Source organism: Canis aureus, chromosome 18 (assembly GCF_053574225.1).
Source record: "Canis aureus isolate CA01 chromosome 18, VMU_Caureus_v.1.0, whole genome shotgun sequence".
In the NCBI taxonomy this organism is placed as follows: Eukaryota; Metazoa; Chordata; class Mammalia; order Carnivora; family Canidae; genus Canis; species Canis aureus.
The window spans coordinates 51422507-51446089 of record NC_135628.1 but is presented as its reverse complement, the minus strand read 5'-3'; the positions used below and the strand labels follow the sequence as shown (position 1 = coordinate 51446089).

General features: G+C 38.0%; 1 protein-coding gene across 7 annotated transcripts in view; it reads left to right on the top strand.

Moving 5' to 3' along the window:
- Positions 1–23583, top strand: part of GRM8 (glutamate metabotropic receptor 8) — a 736117-nt gene that overhangs the window by 644726 nt on the left and 67808 nt on the right. For 5 of the 7 annotated variants that reach the window (XM_077857194.1, XM_077857198.1, XM_077857196.1 and 2 more), the window contains exon 9: positions 5206–6141. In XM_077857194.1, the coding sequence (XP_077713320.1) occupies positions 5206–6141 (936 nt within the window). Of the gene's footprint in view, positions 1–5205; positions 6142–19857; positions 22581–23583 lie in introns of those variants that run through there. The other 2 variants (XM_077857199.1, XM_077857200.1) reach the window with 2 other exon arrangements.

Sequence of the window (23583 nt, the reverse complement as noted above, 5' to 3'; positions counted from 1 at the left end):
TGGTTTTGTGGCTGTTGGTGTATTTTTTTGCAGTTATAGTAGGATTTGACAGCAGAAACCAGTTGATGGCTCACATTCTATGAGAGGTACTGGATTGGAGCCTAGAGAATGAATCATTGTTGGTGAACATTATCAAGAGCACAATGGGCTATGTTTTTGTCCCTGGATGGTCTGTCTATCTAACTGTCATCCATTTGTTAGACTATATATTTTAGAAAGAAATCCTAGTACCAGGATAATGTCAAAGACAAGGAATGCATTAAATTTTTAATGCATTTAAAAATGCATGGATACACGTATGAAAGATAGCATAATTAGTTAATATAGCCATACAAAAGGGCTGAATGATCCTTGTTTATGCCTTATAGCAAAATTGTGAAAATTAAGTCTTTAATTTACTCTCAAGTAGAATTGTTTTAAATCAATATTAAACAACATATGCAAAATAAATTATTTGACTCAAATATTAATGTATTTACAAGATCCTCATGCAAGTATTAGCTGCTTTTTTTTTTAAGATTTTATTTATTTATTCATGAGAGACACAGAGAGAGAGGCAGAGACACAGGTAGAGGGAGAAGCAGGCTCCCTGTAGGGAGCCCAGTGCAGGACTCGATCCTAGGACCCAGAGATCATGACCTGAGCCAAAGACAGATGCTCAACCACTGAGCCACCCAGGTGCCCATTTGCTCTTTGTTCTTCCCTGAGGTAGATACTTGTTGGTTCCCAGACTTCAGCAATGGCATCAAAACACAATAAAATTATATATAAATAGATTCCTTGATAAAAATGGAGTTGTGTATTTATCATGTTTACAAAAATATACTTAATATTTTCTCCATTATATTGAAGAAGGTCACAGATATGGCTTGACTATATTGTTTTTTTCTTAAAGAAAATGCCTATTTAAAGTATTATGATATTTCTTTCCCATTATCTTACAACTTTATTTTTATTTATGAAAAATGTTTTTCCATTAGTTCAATACATAGAAAACTGATCAAAGAAAATTTAATATTTAACTTACAATGATAAATATTTATACTATGTAATGAGGTTTATCTGGAAGAGGTATATTTCTCTGTTAACAAGTCTTACTTCCTTCTGGAAAATGAAATGTATTGAGAATTAAAGAATTACACATGTGGTTAGAAAGCTGACCTTTAAAGTCCCTACCAATCTTGAAGTTTAATATTTCTGAGATATTTGGCTGCCTTTTTTTTTACAGTAACATCATAAATCTATAGAAACCCCAAACAAAATGCAATTTTGGTTTTACATTAATTAGCTTTGAAACATAACCTTCAAAAAAGTATTTTATTATCTTTTAAGAGTCCATTAGGGTAGAAAATCAATACTTTAGCCGCTCAGTGGAGCATTTCATTTTTCTCAATATTTTCAAGAGAAGCCACTATATGCTTCCAATTTAACTTTTTTTTTCTTTCCTAATGGAATTCTACACATAAGTAAAATAACTTTTCTAAATCGTTAAAACCTAATAGAAAATTAGCAGGGTTGTGATAGATTGCTATGCCTTTGTGGTGAAAAGACAGAGTAAGCTAATAGTTTTGAGTGCCCTTATGACACATCAAATACCACCTATCTTCTCAAGGGAGAATATTTGAAATTAAACAGGCATGAATTTTCTACTCGATCTTGGGGAGATTTGATAGCCCCCTGCAAGTAGTGATCTTGGGGACCATAGTTCTCTATCCTCAATCGTTCACTCCACATTCAAGAAAGGAAAACATTCTTAAGTAATAGATCTATTCATGAGAACAGTCTCAGTTTCATAGTTCTCCAAAGGGAGGCAACCTTCGGGTTATGAAAGCATATTGCCTACATAAGCCACTTTGGGGCATGTTTTTGGGAAATGACAGCTGTCACCGCCTTCTGAGTAGATTCTCAAGAGAATACTACACTGGTGATAGTCACAGAATGGGTGGAGAAGCATATTTTGAGTTGTATTAGTGTTCTATTGCTGTGTAACAACTACAAAACTTAACAATCTAAAACAAAACATTTATCATCTTACACAGTTTCTGAAGATTGGAAATTCAGAAGCAGCTTATTGGCTGACTCTTTCTGGTGCAGGATTTCTCATGAAGCTGCTGTCATGGTGTCATCTGGGGCTGCAGTCATCTGAAGATTGGAATGCAGCCAGACAATTCACTTTTTAGGTGGTTGCCTCACATGTATGACAGTCTGGTGCTGATTGTTGGCAGGTGACCTGCATTCCTTTCCATTGGGCTGTTTGAGAGGTCTCTTGAGTCTGTGTTTCTTCTCCTGGAGTGACTGATCCAAGATAGAGCAAGGCAGAAGCCAAAATATTTTTTATGACCTAGTCTCAGAAATCACATGTAATTGTTTCTACTATGTAGTATGGTTTACATAAATCAACCCTACTCACAGTTGGAGAGGACTACATGAGTTCACAAATTCCAGGTGAGGTCATCAGGAACCATTTTAGAGACACAGAATATGGTAATTCTTATTGAGCTGATCTTGGGGAAGATAAACTGTGTTTTGTTTTGTTGTGTTTTTTAACCATTCCTTGGGCTCCCATTACTATGCTGCTTTGATCAACCTTCTATCACCTTCTATCACCAGGTCCCAGTACTTTCAAGTTGACCCCTTCTTCCTCAGGGCTTTGCTGTCATATCCTTCCTGTTGCCAAAAAACAAAACTCAGATGAATAAATTTGAAGATCTAATTAGCTTCATTAAATGATTCATGAATTGGGCAGCATCTCATCTAACAAGTAGAGGTGTACCCCAAGGAGTTGGGCAAAATGGAAGGATTTTATAAGAAGGAGGGTGGGGCAAGAAGTTTATAAGCAAAAGAAAGGATTGTTACAGGCAAAGTCACCTTCTCTCAGTGGGGAGAGCAGGAAATCTTATCATGCAGCTTGCCTAATCTTCCTTTGGAGAATGGAGAAGGCCCAAGTGGCAGACTCATTGGCATCCATCAGAAAATTCCTGACTGACCCTGATAAGACTATATCATTGGGGAGAGGCACCTGGGTGGCTCAGTGGTTGAGTGTCTGTCTTTGGCTCAGGGCATGATCCTGGAGTCCTGGGATCGAGTCCCACATTGGGCTCCCTGCATGGAGCCCGCTTCTCCCTCTGCCTGTGTCTCTGCCTTTCTCTTTCTCTGTGTCTCTCATGAATAAATAAATAAAATCTTTAAAAATAAATAAATAAATAAATAAATAAATAAATAAATAAATAAATAAATAAAATCTTAAAAAAAAGAGAGACTATATTACTGGGGAAGGTTGAAACTGCAATTAGCTTCAGGTATTCAAGCAACAGTTTACTGAGTTGGGGCTTTAACCTAAGTGATGCCATTTTGGGCCTTTGGTTTTCTTTTTTAACACTATCCTTACTTTCTCACAAATTCAGCAAAGATTTGAGGGCAAATTGTGTGCCAGTCACTTCACATGAGTGAACAATATCACTCTCTTCATAGAACTTACCTTTTATAGTAGCTGCTTTTCATAGTAAGTTGTCTCCGATGATCAATAATTTCTAGTTCATCCTATTAGCATTCTGCTAAAATCACTGTGTTTCTAATAAGGTAAATTCGATATTGTGATTTATAATGAGAAATATATGGTCTTTGACCTTGCTGGTGACACAAAGTGTCTAAAACCTTTGGAATTTTTTTGTGATAAGAACAATAAAGGTGACTTTTTTTTATGTTCATGAAGTGACTTTTGGAAACTGTCTGGATGACCTAAGGATGGGAGCCGGTTGCCCGAAGAATGAACCACATGATTAGAGGATTAGAATTTTCATTCCCACCCCAGACTTCTGGGGAGGGAGTGGGGCTAAAGGTTGGATCAGTGCCAATGACCATTGATTTAATTAGTCATGTCTATGTGATGAAGCTTCCCTAAAATCCAAAAAGGTGGGGTGCAGAGAGCTTAAGAGTTGGTGAACAGGTGGAGATTTGGGGGGAGTGGCATAATCAGAAAGCTTGAAAGCTCGTGCCCTTCCCACATACCTGGTCCTATGCATCTCTTCCTTTTTTATCATAAACTGGTAACCTAGTGAGTAAAGTGTTTCTCTGAGCTGCTGTAGCAAACCAGTTGAACCCAAGGGAAGTGTTGTTGGAACCTTCAATCAGAACCATATGTGACGACCTGGATTTGCGATCGACATATGAAGTGGGAGGAGCCAGTCTTGCAGGTTGAGCTTTAACTCTGGGATCTGATGCTGTCTCCAGGTAGATCATGTCAGAAGTGCAGTAACTTACCAGACACCCAGCTGGTGTCTGAGATTGTTGGTGGTATGGGAAACCTCATCTTCCCTACCCCATACATGTTGGAACTGGCTCCAGAACCTTTAGTAAACAAGCAAGGTGAGAAGTCAGTGATTGGCAGAGTCCCCTTAAAATATTATTTTTGTCTTAGTAGAGGTACTCTGTGATTTAATCCAAAAGAGTAAGGTGGAACTTTAGGGCTCTGAAGTAGATACTAAGTACACTAGGAGAGCTCTCTCATTTGTACCAATTTCACTGCTTTAAGCCACTTATAAGACTACTTTTGTTCAATGGAAAACATTACCACCGTGCTGCCTCATTCAGCATGGTCTTTTTCACAGGGTGGAAATACAAGACTGGTGGGGGGGAGTATATTTCATGCTTAAACAGGGGCAAAAACATTAATAAAGTCATCACCACGAGTACATGATGATTAGCAGAGATTAAAGTAGTTTTGGCCATTTCCTTTCAAAACTGACACAGTGTGGTTTGAATTTCCACAAGTATGGTGAGGAGCTCTGTATCACTGTTTTATGTACACATTTATACCCGAAGCCAGTGTTTCAGGGATCCTGGCATTTGTATCTGTGATTAACTCTAAAACATATTTCCATGGGGCTTTTTTATATATATGTCTTTATATTTTCAAGACTCTTTGGGCCAATAAATCCTTCTACAAATGACAGATTGGTCAACATTGAGGAGGCAAATGGAAAATAATGACACTCATCAAGTTGATGATATGAATGATTTATTTAAATCATTTAACATTTAACACTTTCATAAAGAAGTCAATATTGGGGAAAGACACGAGGCTCTTATGATAGTAAACTGTATTTGCACTGTCAGCATTCAGGGATTTATTACAAACCTGTGGCTAGGATTAGGATATTATAAATGGGGAAAAATGGAAGGCTCATTAATTTTTTATCCCCACAGGTGGAAGACATGCAGTGGGCTAATAGAGAACACACTCACCCAGCGTCTGTCTGCAGCCTGCCCTGTAAGCCTGGGGAGAGGAAGAAAACAGTGAAAGGAGTCCCTTGCTGCTGGCACTGTGAGCGCTGTGAAGGTTACAACTACCAGGTGGATGAGCTCTCCTGCGAACTTTGCCCTTTGGATCAGAGACCAAACATCAACCGCACAGGCTGCCAACTTATCCCCATCATCAAACTAGAATGGCATTCTCCTTGGGCTGTAGTGCCTGTATTCATTGCAATATTGGGAATCATTGCCACCACCTTTGTGATCGTGACCTTTGTCCGCTATAATGACACACCTATTGTAAGGGCTTCAGGACGAGAACTTAGTTATGTGCTCCTAACAGGGATTTTTCTCTGTTATTCAATCACCTTTTTAATGATTGCAGCACCAGATACAATCATATGTTCCTTCCGCCGGATCTTTCTGGGACTTGGCATGTGTTTCAGCTATGCAGCCCTTCTTACCAAAACAAACAGAATCCACCGGATATTTGAACAAGGGAAGAAATCTGTCACAGCACCCAAGTTCATTAGTCCAGCATCCCAGCTGGTGATCACTTTCAGCCTCATCTCTGTCCAGCTCCTGGGCGTGTGCATCTGGTTTGTTGTAGACCCTCCCCACATCATCATTGACTATGGAGAACAGCGGACTCTAGACCCAGAGAATGCCAGGGGAGTTCTCAAGTGTGACATTTCTGATCTGTCGCTCATTTGTTCACTGGGGTACAGTATCCTCTTGATGGTCACATGTACTGTTTATGCCATTAAAACGAGAGGTGTCCCAGAGACTTTCAACGAAGCCAAACCTATTGGATTTACCATGTATACCACCTGCATCATTTGGTTAGCTTTCATTCCTATCTTTTTTGGTACAGCACAGTCAGCAGAAAAGGTAAGTGCAAGATATGCATATGCCAACACTTCCATGGATTTAACTTCTTTCTTTAGTATGCTTCTCCATCTTTCTTTTCAGTTCATTTATATTCTCTCAAGATGATTCAGTCTGTATTATTCTTATTTAGAAATGTATATATAATCCCTCAAAGTTACTTAACTTTGAATATGTGTTGACTAAAGTTGATTTTCCATGAAGAAGGCTTTAAAGTGTCCTCCTTAGCAAGGTAGAAAATTGACAGATCTCACATTACTTTCTGGGTCTCTCTTCCCAGGTCTGTTATCTACAAAGATAATTGTTCTTTTCCTAATGTTAATTAAAAGAGGATGGGAGAAAAGGAAGATATGATTCATAGGAATGAGCTATCACAGAGATATCCCATTGTATGACAAATATCTCCTTTCCTGGTTCCTAGGTGACTCTGGGAAAAAGCTATTCCTTCATAATTATGATTGGCTTTAGTCATGGAAGCAAGGTTTCTAGTAAAGTGACAAGAACAAAAGAAATTGAAATGGCTTAGTTTGATCTGAACCATCTTACTCTTTCTCCTCAGCCCCTGTGCTTATCACTTTTCCATATGTGCAAGGTGATGTGGAAGGATTAAAGAAGACAGCAATGGGCAGTTATATAAGGCAGTTTATGATATTTCAGAGGGTAAAGATCAATTAAATCTCTTAAAATAATTTTCTTTTGTCACTAATCTCCAGTTAACCTTTTCCACATAAATCCTTGCAGGGGATTTATATGAAAAAGGAAGCAGGTGCTGAAGTGGACACACAGAGTTTTCTGTCCAGAAAAGCAGGGAACTAACGTTAAACATGGATCCCAAGGTTTGGCTAATTTAACAGAGATAAGTCAGCTTATGAAACAAAGGCAAATGATATCTTTCTGAAAGAATAGTCCTTCAGCCTTACTGTACAGATGAGAAAGCTCTCAGAGTGAGAATTTAAGATCGCTTCACCCTCTATCATCAGAAGTTATGGAGAAATCAAGCATCCTGGGCACAATTACATTCCCCATTCACTAACATTCCAAGTGAGGTCATGCATGACTCTTAAAATCCCAACTAATTCAGAGGAAAGAGTACTCAACATGGGCATGGAGCGCTCATTAGTATGAGCATTCATCCCTTACGAGATCAATGTGGCTTTCAACCATGTTTGGACACAAAGAAATGTACTTCAGCAAACTTGCTGCTGAATAGAAAAATCTTACTTTGGGTTCCAGATCTGTGACCTTTCATGACTTAGGTGGCCTCATAGAAGCCCATGAATATTTTATGTGGGACCAAGCACATAGCAGGAAAGGAGAGTAATGCAATTTGATGTTCTAAACCTAATAAACATTATATTTTTGACATATGTAGATAGAAATTCAAAGGGATCAAACTTGTAAATTTGACTTAGGAGAGAATACTTAGGCTGGAAAATAAGTCTCTCACAGTCTGTTGGGTCTGTTTTGATATGGTTAGTTGAACTAGTCAGAGCAAAACAATGTTCTTCAGAGTCTGGAAATGTCTGCATTATGTGAATTATTAAGAACATTAAGTGGTACTCTTTCTTGTATTTGAACAGAGGACTGCCTTTTTTAATATACTGTTCTATCTGAAAAGGGCCATAAGTAGTTTATTTTGCTTTCGTGTGGGCAATAAATATATACCCAGACAAAATCTCCTGAGTTCTGACATCTAACTTCCTTTTCTTTTTCTTTCTCCTGCTTTACATTTTTACTCTCATATTGTGACTTGCAAGGGCAGTGGGTGAGGGCAAACACAAATAAGATGTTATTTCTCTTTTTTTGATGTTATTTCTATTTAGATAAGTCTTTTAGTGCCTTGATTTTTTAGCATAAGTAAATTCGTGGTACAGCATTTAGCTATAGGATACTATTATCACAGCAGTTCAAACATGTATCATACTAATAAGCTTTTTTATAACATACTCGAAAAAAAATGGCCCTTGTCTCTCAGAACTAAAACCATGCTAAGTTTTTTTTTTTTTTTTTTTTTTTTTTTTTTTTTTTTTTATGATAGTCACAGAGAGAGAGAGAGAGAGGCAGAGACATAGGCAGAGGGAGAAGCAGGCCCTATGCACCGGGAGCCCAATGTGGGATTTGATCCCGGGTCTCCAGGATCACACCCTGGGCCAAAAGCAGGCGCCAAACCGCTGCGCCACCCAGGGATCCCAACCATGCTAAGTTGTAGCTGTCCCCTCACAGCAGTGATGGAGATAGGAAGAATTTTAAGAAGAAATGGACAGGTGAATATGCTGGGGTGGCAGAGTGCTGCTGAACCTATGGGCTCCACGGTACATCCTTCAAAAACCTGGAGTTTATGTATAAACTTTTGGGGCTAGATATATCCACACCTATGGAAATATGACTGAATGTTAGATAAAATGTTTTTTTTTCCCTCTTGGCTTTTTGGAATCAAAGTAAGTCAAAAAACCACATTGTAAGACAAATGATAAAACATGTTAATTGGATTTATTTTGTTTTCATGATATAACTGAATATGGAAAAGACTAAAGAAATCAGGAAGAAATGCTAATTGTAGGAATTTTCAGAACATTGTGAAGTCCTCAAATTATTTAGTGAGTTTTGGAGTTGCTGAATCTGGACCTGCTCTACATCAAGAGCTATTATAAGTAGCTAAGGTTTGGCTACTGAGGTACTTTATGTAATATAATTACATTTATCCTAAGGCTTTACCTAAAATTTGCTACCTGTTAATCTCTTTCAAAGTAGCAATACACAAAATGCATGAGAATATTTATATTTTTCACCTTGCTAAAATTGTTGACACAGATATTAAAGGTGAATAAAGCTCTATGTCTTTAAAAGAAGGCTTTACATAAGTTTTATTGACTTTGGAGGACCAAAGAGCTGGTCAGTCCTCCATTCTCATTTATAATGCTCCGCCAATTAGCCCATGTTATCAACTTGAAGTGTTTGTAGCAGTCAGGCAGTACACACATCCATTAATTCAGTAGATCCTTATCGAGCATTGTGTCCAGTATTGTGCTAATTATTGAGCCCATGTCAGTCTGCTTCCCGGAGCCTTCCTTGTAAGCCTGGCTCCCAGCCCATGCCTGCCTGATGCCTGCCAGCACCAGCAAAGTGCCAGGCTCAAAGGCAGGAGAAGATCAAGCTCAAGGGCAGGGGAACACGGTGAGGATTCAGATCTGAGATGAGAAAGCAAAAAAGAGAGCTATGCATCATGTAATTGTACATCAGTGATGTAGAATTTGTAACACAGGAGACAGCACAAGAGCAAAATTTCTTTCACTACGTATTTACTTATGCTTCTTAGAGTAATCGACAAAAGAAAAACTCATCTGACCATACAGGTATCCCTGAAATGGTAACAGTAGTAGGAATAAAAGGTAAAATTAGTTGAATAATATAGACAGATTGTTTTTGGAAAACCCCTGAGTAAAATAAAATTATAAAGGTCCATTTTAGCATTCATGAAGACACCTCTGTAAAGTAAATGTTTATTCAATGATAAAACTCCATTTAATTTCCCTACATTTTTTTTAGATTTTAAAATAAGTTGAATTATATTTTTCCAATAGATTTTAATGACATCATTTATTAGCTTTGTGCCTACTGCTGCATTCTACTAGCTGTAGTATAAATGCACTTTTTCTTTTCCTATACAAAAGTTGTTGTGAAGGAGGGGTGGACACACTGAGACTGAAAGTAGACTCACACAAACTCATAATTATGCTGAAAAGATTAAAAAAAAAGTAAAATATAAATAATGTAATTATAAGGAAAAAAAGTCCTCAGGGATGGTGAGGGGCTGTTAGGATGGCAGAAATCTCTTGAATATACATTTTACCACCTCTAATTGCACTCATAAAGCTGAGATAATCAGACAAAGGTTATGATATTGCCAAGCTCCAAGGAGCACAGTGCTTTAGCCAATTCATTGAGCAGAAACAAAACAAAATACCCTTAAAGTAGGAAATATAATACCTCAAAAATGTCCAAAACAACAACAACAACAACCACCTATCTCCCAAAGCAGCCTTTCTTCCTCTGGTGCAGCATCATCCAGTAGTTCAACTCAGAAATCTGGGAATCATCCTAGACTGCTTCCTCTGCATGCTCCCACCCTTTCATTTCTTCCTCTCACCTGCAAATGTCAGCCTTGAAAAATTCCTGGAGGGGAAGCAGTAGCCATCAGATGTGTATCTGAGTGAATATGTCTCTTAACAGAGCCTTTCATGTAGTCCCTTCCCAGCGAATGACCACCCAATATGTGAATGGACTGCCTTACACAAGAACAATCTAATATAATATTATAATGCTTATTTCTGATTTAAGTTAGACTGGGATGTCATAGGAATGTTCTATTTTCATCTTATACTGATCCCCATTACAACAGTTTCCTTTTTTTTTTTTTTCCTGAAAGAGAAATTTTCTTCTTTCAATAATGGGCCATATGCATTTTTTTAAAAAAAATTGTCATTACCATTTATTCTGAAATAGGGCTGCTAAATATGTAGGGAGAAAGGCAAAAAGGAATTATAATACTTGTCTGAGTTCTGTTTAGCATACATAGAACAAAGGAGAATTGATAGAATTAATCAAATACTTTTGCCTCGTCATCCCTCCCTCGTTCTTTTACTGTCTATCAAAAGGCAGAAGCCTGTGGGGGTGCAGAGATGGATGAGGGGAGTAGGGAAGAGCATAAGCTCTGGAGAAAGTGAATTTGGGTTCCAATCCTGACTCTGCCAAACTGGCTGGGGAAATGTAGGCAAGGGCTACACATCTGAAGATAATAATAAATTCTCCCAGAGAATGCAAATTCACATAGCAATATAAAGCAGTCCCTTGCCATCTGCACCCAGCCCTATTCTTGAACTAGAGCAGACTTGAGTTCATATCCTCTAGGAAAAAGCAGGAAGGTGGGTGACTTAAAACAAAACAAAAACCTCAAACTTCTGTCGTCTCATTATGGTGGTTTTTTTTTTTTTTTTGTACTTAATAGATGACGTATGTGTCAGGTTTAATCCAATCGGTAGTGAAATGGAATAGAGAGGCCAGGCAAAAGTTGGTTGAAACAAGCTTTTAATGGGACGCACTCTTGGGTGAGGTTCCGCGGCCTCAACAAGGCGGGGAGGGCGGGGGGAGACAGCGGGGAACTCGCGGGCCAGGGAAGTTGCGCCCTGGCAAACTGCAGGGGAGGGTATATAAAGAGTTTTCTTTCTTTTTTTTTTTTTTTTAATTTGTTTATGATAGTCAGAGAGAGAGAGAGAGAGAGAGAGGCAGAGACACAGGCAGAGGGAGAAGCAGGCTCCATGCACCGGGAGCCCGACGTGGGATTCGATCCCAGGACTCCAGGATCACACCCTGGGCCAAAGGCAGGCGCCAAACCGCTGTACCACCCAGGGATCCCTATAAAGAGTTTTCTGCGGGAGGATGGGGGCAGGGTGGCATTCCGACTAGGACAAGGGTTACAGGTCTTGTAAGCTAAGTTACAGTAGGGCAGCAAGGCAGCGTTGGCAGGAAGATGGGAGTGGGGGGCAAGGCGGCTTTATTGGGAGGTTGCTGGCCTGGGGTCGGCGGTTTTGAGGTCCCCAGTCTCACCAGCCCAACAGTATGATAGTTTTTTGTTTTTTTTTTTTAAGATTTATTTATTTATTTATGATAGACATAGAGAGAGAGAGAGGCAGAGACACAGGAGGAGGGAGAAGCAGGCTCCATGCCGGGAGCCTGATGCGGGACTCAATCCAGGGACTCCAGGATCACGCCCAGGCCCAAGGCAGGCGCTAAACCGCTGAGCCACCCAGGCATCCCCCCAACAGTATGGTAGTTTTGCTGAGAATTTCAAGAGCTAAATTATGACTGGTGTTTAGCATGTGATAAGCTACCATTAAAACATTGGTGGTTGCTACCCTTCAGCTGTAATTCATGAGGGCAGGGACCTTTTTTTGGTTTTGCTCACTGTCATATCCTTAGCACTGAGTCAAGGGCTGAGCCAACATAGAGTCTCAAGAAAGAATGTGTTTGATGACCGAATACATTCATATTGAACCAGATAATTGCCTCAACATCCCCAGCCCTTGAAACCATGTCTGTGCAGCACCCTCACTGGATGTGTTTCCTTGAACATAGAGACTTACTCCAGGGGGTAGACCATGCAGATTAAGTAGACTGAAGAGGGCAACCAGACTCTGTAGGACTTGGACAAAGGGAAGAGAGAATTGTACCTGAGGCAACATGTAACTGCCTTCATACATTTAGCCTAAAATACTGGAAGAAAGTGAGGTGTCATCAGAAAGCAATTTCTGAAATAGGTAAGATTTGAGAAGTGCATAACTCTAACAAGCATGGTGAGAGTTAGTTTGGAAGAGAATAATAAAATTCCTGCTTTAGGGAATAGTTGAGGTGAGAAAATAACAGGCTGAGCAACCTTCAGTGTACCCTAGACAACAATGGAAGTGACTTTCAGAAGGGAGCAGCCAGAGGTAGTTCTCCAGCCACATGTGTCTCTCTCAGCAGTGCATCATGTCCTTAGACAGGAGGGAAGTGGAAACAGAAGAGTGTTTTCTTTACCTGCCAACCTACAGTCATTTGAAGCAGATCCCTTTGAAGGCTTTGCAGCGTCCCAAGGGATGGTGCCACCCATTGGGACATCTATTTCAGGTATCGTGGTAGATGATGTCCCGGCAAAATCAGTCATACCAGAGTTGCAATCAACTCTAGAAGGGGAAAACCACATAGAAAAGGAAAAAAGGAAAGGCAACAAGAAAAGAAAACATTTATGTAATCTCGTTTGCGCACTCACTTAAAATGATATGCTTATGAAGATACAGAAGGAAAAAATGAAATAAGGAGATTCTAGGGCACAGCATAGGCCAGCCTGTTAAGTGGCTCTCCTAGGGAATGCTGCCCTAGCCAGGCTTATTACTTTTTTTTTCCCCCGGTTGTGTTCCATATTACTGCTGCAGAAAATTGCCAACTTACACATTTAGGGCAATTCTTTTGGGGGATGCCTATCTTACTTGACAGCATAAAGGAATATTTGCTCAATGAACCTTGCTTAGAGTCCATGATCCTCCTCTTTTCTGGGGGCTCTGAAAAACTGTGAGGCCTAGGGCTACTTAATTTGGCTGTTAGTGAGATTGTGGTATTTACTCATTCATCTCTCTCTCTCTCTCTCTCTTTTTTTTTTTTTTTAAATTGAAATGGAGTTTACAAAGGGTTTGAATTTTCTATGGCCAGATTATAATAATTTAATCAACTATACGATTAGAGTCAACCTGGGAACTAAGTCCTCAGCTAACTCATCTTATGAAAATGGTTTAGCTTTCTTAATATGTTTAAAATGCTAGACTGCTAGATTTGATGAAGACTAAACTGTGAATTTTTTTTAGTCATAGTGACCATGACCTTATTTCAAAAATGTTCAGGGGGAATGCCATACAAATAGACTTCATTTTTCTTCTATCTAGACAGAACTTTAATGACACCCCAGACTGTTGATAGTACAGAATGCAGTGACTAATTTACTTGTGTAACTTCAAATTGCATTTTCCATGATTCAGTAGATGCTTATATCTTATGGAGCACAGAGGGTGCCAGGAAGAGCAGATTGCAAGCAAATAGTTCCTTTGGCTGTAACCATATCACATTTTTATGCTATGAAACTTTTTAAAATCTTTAAATGCAGTATCATGTGGTTAGTACAACCCACCCCAAAGTGTAGAAAAATATTTAACCAAATATTTATTTGTATCTTATTTATTTTTTATTTATTTATATTGTATAAATTCCCAGTTATTAAATATAAATGCAAAGCAGACTTATTGGCATCATTAAAAGAAATATATATATACATATATATATAAAAAGAAACTTAGTCTGCCTCTGGTTCAGGGTATGGGCTGCCACAAACGTATATATATATATCTTTTTCCTCTAAGGCAACAATGATGTTTAAAAAAAAAAAGAAATAAAAAGAGAAGGAGAGAAAAGAGGAAGAAAAGGAGGACAGGAAAGAGAGAGAAAATAAGAGGACACCATTATATTTTTAGAGCCAACAGAAGGTAGAACAATTTGAGAAAATCCTGAAAAATAAAAGTCAAATGGGTATGATTTATAGAGAAATTAAAAGAAGGACAGCACAGCCCAAGCAACAGAAATGATTCTTACCGTGATAGTCTCAAATAATTTCTAAACCTAAGGTTAGTATAAAGACCCAACTTGGGCATGGGAGTGACCATCAGAAAAATTATGTCAAGAGCTGCATTTCAAAATAGCTGGGACAGGTTGGCCCCTTGCTTTTTCTTTCTGTTCTAACTTAACAAGGATAGAGTACAGATGTTACAGAATTCTGCTCTAAAAAATGGGAATTGTCTGATGGTAGAATTATCTTATGCTCCTTGTGTGAGTATAAGACACTGAGAGAGAAATGAAGCAAAATTGGAAGTAACTTTATTTCAGACAGACATGAACAGGTGGGAAATCTGAAATACATCTTCTATACAAGATAGAGACATGATACATTTCTTAACTCTTAGAAAAAGTTCCTTCTGTGGTAGGTCCCCAAACTGTGTGCCTGTAGCCATGCATCTCTGAGAGAAGCCAGTCAGGTTAAGAGTCACCCTACACAGGTCTGTAGTCTGCCCTCACATCAAAGGAACGTGGACCCTGCCAGTAATCCTTATCAATCAACCTGTCCTAAATCATAATCATACTACAGCCAAGCATGTCATGATAACTGAAAACCAGTATCACAATTGACTGATTATTTTTATTTTTTTAAAAAAGATTGTATTTATTCATGAGAGATGCAGAAAGAGAGACAGAGACATAAGCAGAGGGAGAAGCAGGCTTCTTGTGGGGAGCCTGATGTGGGACTCGATCCCAGGACTCCGGGGTCACAACGAAAGCCAAAGGCAAACGCTCAACCACCAAGCCACCCAGGCATTCCCCAATATCACAATTTAAAAAGATGCATAGAGGGCAGCCCCGGTGGCGCGGCGGTTTAGCGCTGCCTGTAGCCTGGGGTGTGATCTTGGAGACCCGGGATCGAGTCCCACGTCAGGCATCCTGTAGGGGGCCTGCTTCTTCCCCTGCCTGTGTCTCTGCCTGTGTCTCTGCCTCTCTCTCTGTGTGTGTCTCTATGATTAAATAAACAATATTTTTTAAAAAGGCATACACACATACACAGAACAAAATCAGAGGGAACTCAGAAAATATAAGAGAATTCTTTAAAAAATAAATTTTAATGGGCATTCCAAGAATCAAGAGAATATGGAGCATACACACATGCATAGATTGCTGTGGAAAAGATCGATTAGAAAATAAAATGGTCCTGGAAATGAAAATACTAATGTGAAAATCAGAAGCTGAGTGGCTGGACATAAATGTGGGATAGCTGGGGTTCACACTGGAGTGCAGATGTGAAGTGTAAAATCAGAGGAAAATCCAAGGAGAAAAGGAGAAAAAGGAAATAAGGAAATCTGAGGAAAAGTTAAAATACTTTGAGTGTAGATACAGAATTCTAAAATGTATCTAACATTGAGAAGAAACAAAGAAAGGGAAGAGACAGAGGGAGAAGCTGGCTCCCTGTGGGGAGCCTGATGTGGGACTTGATCCCAGGACCCCAAGATCAGTACCTGAGTCGAAGGCAGACGTTCAACCACTGAGCCACCCAGGTGCCCCAAAAGACAGTTTTTAAAATTGAAAAGCCCACACATCTCACTAAAATTGCACTAATTGAGAGAAAATTCCAAGAACTTTTGGAGGGGAGGAAAGATACATATGAGGCATGAAAATCAGAACTTACGTGCTTCCCTGGGTTCTAGAAGGCAATGAGCAAAGACTTTTTGATGGAAAGTATTTTAAACTTACAGTTGTATAGCCAGCCAAACTATCAATCAATGTGAAGCTAAAAATGTATGTGGCTCAGAAAATCTGATGCCTGCGTATCTCATGTATGAATTATTCTAGATGTAATCCAACAACAACAACAACAAAAAAGCACATCTGATATGAAACGAATTAACAGTGGCACTTGCATGTAACCTAGAAGAAATGAAGAAATTTAAAAGGGAATTATAAGAGTACTTATTAGACCCACTGTCTAATTACCTCTTAAAAGGTAGGGTTAATAATTATAGTTATTCTTTCTCTGCACTGCTAACCATGCTACTTGGATGAATCTGAAGGGAATAATATTTAGTAGTCATATACAAAAGTCACTTTTTTGTTTTGGTCTTACATATTAGAAGAAATCTGGGTATAAAATATAGAAATGTTAATTTTTCTATGGAAGTGAATACAAATATTGTAAACTTTGTTAGATTAAAAATAATAATATAACTTTAAAAACTTGGGTGGTGACTAAGGAGAGGCATCAGAGAGAGGGGTTGTGCAAGCACATTAAATCACTCATCTTTTATTGGAGTAGTCAACACACACAGTGTAAAAGTGATAACCCAGAGATAAGTGCACTATTTAAATAACAACAACAACAACAAAAAAACAAAACAAAAATTCTTCAAACGTGTTAGTTCTCTAGAATAGTATCAGGATATTGGAAGATGAATGATGAAGGATTTTTATTTTACAAATACTTAGATTTTATTTCATTTAATAAGTAAATTTATATGATAAAAATAGAAATGACTGCATATAGAAGGGTTTAAGTGAAAGTTTTAGGAAAAATTTATCTAAGACAACATGAATGTACATTCTCATATTCAGGCTTTTGTTGGATAATGTGTATTTTGTGGAAACTTAGACACAGAAATGGGTGAATGAATTTGAATTTGTAAAATGACTCAAGATTTTTGGTTGTCACGAACAGTTTGTGAATTTCCTCTTGTTTGGGGTTAATGCCATTACTAAATAAATATTTTTAGGGGCCACATATTAAGTATCAGTTTACTGCCAGTGATAACATTTCATTAGAAATAGTTGTTAAATGTTTGTTATAAAAAGGAACCTTTGCTTGGTGTTTAGGAAAATGCAAAGATGAGCAAAATTTGCTGTCCAGTTGTTTAGGATCCAGTAAGGGGCCAAACCAAGCCCATGGTTGACCAGTTAAGGCAGAGTAACATAAATGGAGGCAAAGTGCCTACTCTGAGGTCTTAGGGCCACAGATGGAGAAAAGCAGAAGTTAGCCTGTCCTTTTGAGGAATCAAGAAAGTCTGCATGAAGGAGGTGTGCATTAAACAGGTCATGAAGGGTGGAGAGAAACAGATGGAAGCCACCTTCTAGGCAATAGGAGCAGGGGGTTTAAACTTTCAAAGAAGGAAAAGTCAGGGCATTGTGGGTAAAACCTGTAACTGAGGAAGTGTTCTGAGTTTAGCATAGTCAGGAGGAGAGGTGGGTGGGTGACCTAGATATCTCGATAAGCCCTGTTGTTAATACCACTCCTTTAACATTGAAAAAGTACTTTGGGCAATAAATTATAAGAGTACACACCAAAGAAGGCAGTCAGATAAGTGGCAGCCATTTTGCTGTGGGGCTTAACGTCTAGTTTGTACCTGAGTATGTGCTAGAGATTTGAGTATATTTGAATCTTTTCTGAGCATGGTTGTCTTCTCAGTACAGTTCCATTTTGTGAGATTTGTCAGCCAGTGGTGAGTCAGATGAATTGTAGTGTGCAAAGATAGGAAAATAGACAATAGGAAGATTATTGAAGAAATCTAGGCAAGAAATATTGGGGGCTTGACGTGTGACAATGGAAAGTACAAAAAAGAGACTCATTTCCAATTGAATTGGGAACAGAGGAAGACAGAGTAGGAAGGGAGGCACTGACACTATAAGGTTTTTGTGATTTCAACCTTCTGTGTGGCTACCACAAGGATTCTATCTAATTAACTCTAAAGCAAGAGTCTGCTGTTTTCCCTCCATTCTGGGCTAAAGGAGAGAAAATGATTCTTTTCAATTGCTGATGACTGCATCTAACCAAGTATGGAGAAGGATATTTGGGCCCTAAATAGTGGCATTGAGTATAAATCAGTTTGTGTGGATAAAAGCAAAGGTAAGGACACAAGGGAAAAGAATCTCTGGTGGACTGTGATTTTGAGTAAACAAATCTGCTGTGATATTCAAATGAATTTTGATAGTTGATATAAAAAGGCAAATTTTTTTAGAAATAAAAGTCATTTCTGAATGATTATGAATCAATTTAAATATATAATCACTATTGTCATCATGTAAATTTGGGTATTAAATGGATTTTATATTCTGGTAATCTTGGGCAAATTTTATGGTAATTTTGGCTGTCTCTATTTGTCATGGTTGTGACCAAATTCATTCAATAGTTTTTCTTTACTGTATGTCTCCTTTTTGAGTAACTTCAGGTACCTTGCACATAACATCTGAATAAGTCAAATTTCAATATTATTGCTGTTTCTCTTTAAAATCATTTCTAAAATGTCATGTAGTGTTTCCATGCAGTTATCTGCAAGGTTCCCATTTTGGTAGTGTTCTGAATCTTGTTCACAGGGAGTGATTTTGAACCAATCCAAACCTATACCACTGATGTAAGTTTATTTGTTTGTTTGTTTGTTAAGGATGACTTGAGGTTATTCTCATTTTGGAAAAAATCTTTTTAGTTCAAAAATTGCAATCAGTCGAATGTTTTCATTGGAATTTTAGAGTCGCTGGGTTATTTGTTCAGTCAAGTGTATCTCCGGAAAAATACCAAGGGATGTGATGTTTTCTGCTGTCTGTTGGCCCAAACCCTGTAGAATACGACTCCCAATATAACCTTTGTGAGTATACACAAACACACACATTTCACACACACATATACAGAGTTTTGTAGATTTCATCTTCTCAGGCAATATTAAATGTCATATGTTTCTCTTGCCAGCTGTTTTCTCCAAAATCCTCATCCACACAAATAGAATTGAATTGAAAAGAGTATTGGTAGATTGTGAGCCTGTCATAAAACCATAAAGTGTTTACATCAGCAGGCAGCTTATCACTGTAGCACTGTCCTTTCTTCAGCAAAACACTTTCCTCGTGCTAAAATGTCCAATCAAACAGAAATTTATTGAACATTTGGTTGTGTTGCCTACATATTGTAAAAAACTGACAATAACAAGCATGAAATAAAGAATTTCATTTGGAACGAAAAAGAAAAATATGTATAGAAGGTGGTAAGAAAAACAACAATGAGCAGACAGTTTCTAACAAGGGATTATAAAGTACAGTCTCCCAAGAAAGCCCTCTAATTACTTATTTATCCCTCACTTATTACTTTCTAGTGTATTTTATAGAGACAACATGCATACACATTGGTGATCACTAATGATACTCCCATCTTATATTTTTCCCCTCCCTGACACTCTGGGAAACCACATCGCTTTGAATCTTTTGTTTCTTTGTCTCCTTGATCTCATCTTCCTTCTGCTCAACTTGTCCCTGATTTTGGCCTTTCTCCCAGGCACCATTCCCTTGAGCTCTCATTGTTCACGTGGCTTCTGCTATAAAAGATACACTTGTGTTTTTGAATTGCTTTCTTAGTGCCTGCTCTTTTACATGTACAAAAATGTGAAATTACACAATCTAAAACCAGAATCTGAAAGTAATCCAAAACCCAAATTGTGAAATTGAGATATCTAAAAATCCAAATTTATCATATTTGAAGTAGTCACTATTTATTGAATGCCTCCCGTGTGCCAAAAACCAGACTAGGTACTTAACGTATAAATAATCTCTTTTCATCTCCTACAGATGCAGAGAAGTTAAGAATTTTTGCATTCGCGCTGCTACCATGAGCTGTGCCTGGGGCTGAACCTACCCTGTTTGACTCCACGTCTCCTGATTTTAGCTGCTGCTTTATATTTCTCCATTATGCTTAATCTTTATGTCAATTCCTCCTTTCTATCAACATTACCAGTTTTTCAGAGCTCCACACTTTGACTTAACAGAAGACTTCTTCTTGCTTTCCCCCTGCCTATACTGTCAACAAATCGTATTACTCATTTGAAACTGCTCCTAGATCCAATCTTTCCTTTCCACTTCCAAGGTCAGATCCTTAGTCTAAATCTAGGTGTCCTTGGTGATATAACCTGACCTCTTGGACTTGCACCTAGAGAGTGACTTCCAGATTTCTGCCACATGAACTTATTCCACATGCTGCTTCTGCTTGTCACTTTTTAAAAAAAATATTTATTCAATCAACCAATTTTTACTTAACACCTTCATTCTGCTTAATGCTGACAGTATTCATGGATCTAGAGGTGGCCTGCCTTCACGCATCTTGAATTCTGGTAGAGGAGACCAACATTAAACTGATAATTGTAGAATAGTTCCTTAATAGAAATTGCTATAGTTGTTACCAAAGATTCTATGAAGTATTCTTAAATTATTTCCTCTTGACCAGTTGCTCAAACTTCAAATCTTGCCTTTCTACGACAGCCTTTCATTTCAGTGAAACCAGTGTTCTTATTGAATCAACCAATCTTTAAAATCTTCTTTAATTTATTAAACATTACAGCTTCTGAGCATACACGGACTCTATCTGGGCATCTAATATTTTACACTTCCAAGTTTGTATTCTTTGACATTTATGCATTTATGTTTGTACCTATGGTTGTATCCCCATCCACAAACCCTTTCGGTAGAGGCAATAATCATATATATATTTTTTTTGGGGGGGGGCGTTTATTCCTGACTCTCACTTCTTGCTAACCCCACAATGGCTTGATAAGTATGTTTTGCAAATAGCTGTCAGCTAAAAGGCTGTTGTTGAATTAGGTGAATAGAAAAGTGGTAAACATTTTGAAGCCAATTCTGAGTAAGTATGTGCCAGAAAGTGAGTTAGACAAAAGTGGGAAAACGTTTGGGTTGAATGGCTCTTGTCTCCTTCACATCCTTGTGGCCTTCATAAAACAAGTTAACTTCCTGAAACAGTCTCCTCATCTATAAAATGAGGGCTTGACCGTGTGGTTTTTTTTCCAACCTCATTTGAAATGTTAGAGCCTAGGGAATAGTTGCTCCCAGGATTTCCTCACACTTCTCTAAGGCCCTAATTCTAAGATACTCTTATTGTTAAAGAAAATTGCCAGTTACATAAGAAATGGCCAATCACTCAGAGGCGTGACCTAATGTTTAAGCAAATGCACATGAAGATGATTATGTATATATAGCAAAGGATGCTGATTAATGCATGGAGCATTTCAGAAGACAAATGTGCTTAAGGCAGCCATCAGCCTCAGAAACCTTAATCAAGTGTGTTCACATCAACAGCATGATACAAACATATGATCCAGAATCTGAATTCCTTTTCCAAAAAACCCTATTATGTTTCTTTTGGTTTTACAGAGATATCTGAGGCAGGAAAATGAAAAAGGCAACTCAGTACTCAATATTCTAATTAATTTATAAATTTCTTTGCTCAGAAAAACAATCAAGAAGGGTGGGCTATTAGGTATAGCTGATAGTACACATCTCCTAGCTCATCAGATTTTGCTGGTTTCACATTTACCTAGCTTTTCTTTGGCACATTCTACTCATCATTACTCCTTGTTTATCATTCAGATCATTTCCCCTGCTGGAAATACATGAGCCACTGGCTGGAAGACTTTGATGTGACCCCAGAGAAGTTAACGTGTAAAGTAATCTCTTGTTAGGGATTGATTTTTATTTCACCTCACATTAGTGAGTTCCTTATCCTCTTCTACCACATTTTCCTTGCGCTTCCAGTCAATACAGTATCATAAATTGCTCTGCCACAATGCCGTAGGAAGAGAGAAGGAAATAATGTCTACTAAGCAGGCCTCTTGTGACAAATTATAGCGTTGGTAGCAAGAGCCAGTTAAGTTTCCTTATGGACCGGTGAATTTTTCTTCCATGTGGTTTTTTTCCCCCTAACTTCACTCATCTTATGGACAACGGACAAGAGGAGGAAGCTGATACTTTAAAGTAACTGAAAAAAAGAAAGCTATTATTCTCTTGAAAAGTAACTCATGATATTTTAAGGCTTAATTTGAGTATGGAAAACCTATAGGTGCCAGGAGTTTTCTTCCTTTTGGTGGAGAATCCTGTATGACCAACAGAGAAATATATATTTATCTTGAAACATAAAGGACATATTTCTAAAACAGAAAATATTTTAGGATCAATTATAACTGATCACAATGTGTAATAGTTATAAACTGTACACCAATTTAAATAATATACTTAAAAATTACACTGCATTCAGTCTAGCTGCATGGAGGCAGCATGGGGTGGTAGTTCCATCAAGTTTTGCTTTGACATTCTGCATCTTCTTCCATCTCCATATTTTGTGCTGATGTATTTGAATACTTGAGACATTTTAAGTTTCTATTCTTGTTATGTAAATCTGCCCTAACTCCAGCACCCAGTGCTTTTAGTGTAGATCTAGCCACAAGGAGATAGTAAATGTTTCATACTTTCATCTGCTTTAAAAGAGTAGAACCTAATTATTTAATATAAATTATTACATGATTTTATGTTTAAAGTTATTTTTATTACTCTTTTTATGACTGCAGTATGACTCTAAATAGTAGAGAAGATGTTATGTTTGTTTATAAGGGTTTTTTGTCCTATTCCCCACTCTTAACTAATAATATATTCTATCAGAAAGTAATCTTTAACTGTGTATTAAAAATGATATATTTGTAATATATGATTAAAAAGCATGAACAGTGTATTTTCTGGAAAAAAACAGCCTGAATATAATGTCAATCAATGGGAACATACATTTCTATGTAGTAAAATTTACTTGATATATTTCCTGGAACATATCTTAGGCAAAGTTAACTATATATGTCATACCATTTTTTAATTTAAAGCCCCATGTTATAAATTCATAAAGCATGACTTCATTTTCAAATTGCTTCACATTCTCCTTTTCAGAATATTACCATAATTTAAGGCTACTCTATATGATATGATATCCCAGAGGGCCTTCTTTCTTCCCACTTCACTACCAGTTTTCTAGTTTGTGTTAGGAAGTCATAGATGCAGGGGATCCCTGGGTGGCTCAGCGGTTTGGCACCTGCCTTTGGCCCAGGGCGTGATCCTGGAGTCCTAGGATCAAGTCGGGCTCCCCGCATGGAGCCTGCTTCTCCTGCCTGTGTCTCTGCCCCTCTCTCTCTCTCCCACTCTCTCTGTGTCTCTCATAAATAAAAAAATAAAATCTTAAAAAAAAAGGAAGTCATAGATGCTTGCTTACGTTAGTCTCATGTGCCATAGCAGCACACTTTCTTCTGATTCCTGGTAGCCAAATATTTACTTCTGGTCATTTAAAATCTGAACAAACTCCAGCTTTTATTTGAAGCCATTCCACTATTGTCAGTTACATTCATGTTTGGGTGTTGGTTTCCTGTAAGAGGTCTTCCATATGATTCTACAAATTCTCTTTACGTTCTCCAGAGGAACAATGTCCAGAGTTTCCTTATTAATGCTCCTTTTAGTGAATGGTAGGCTACA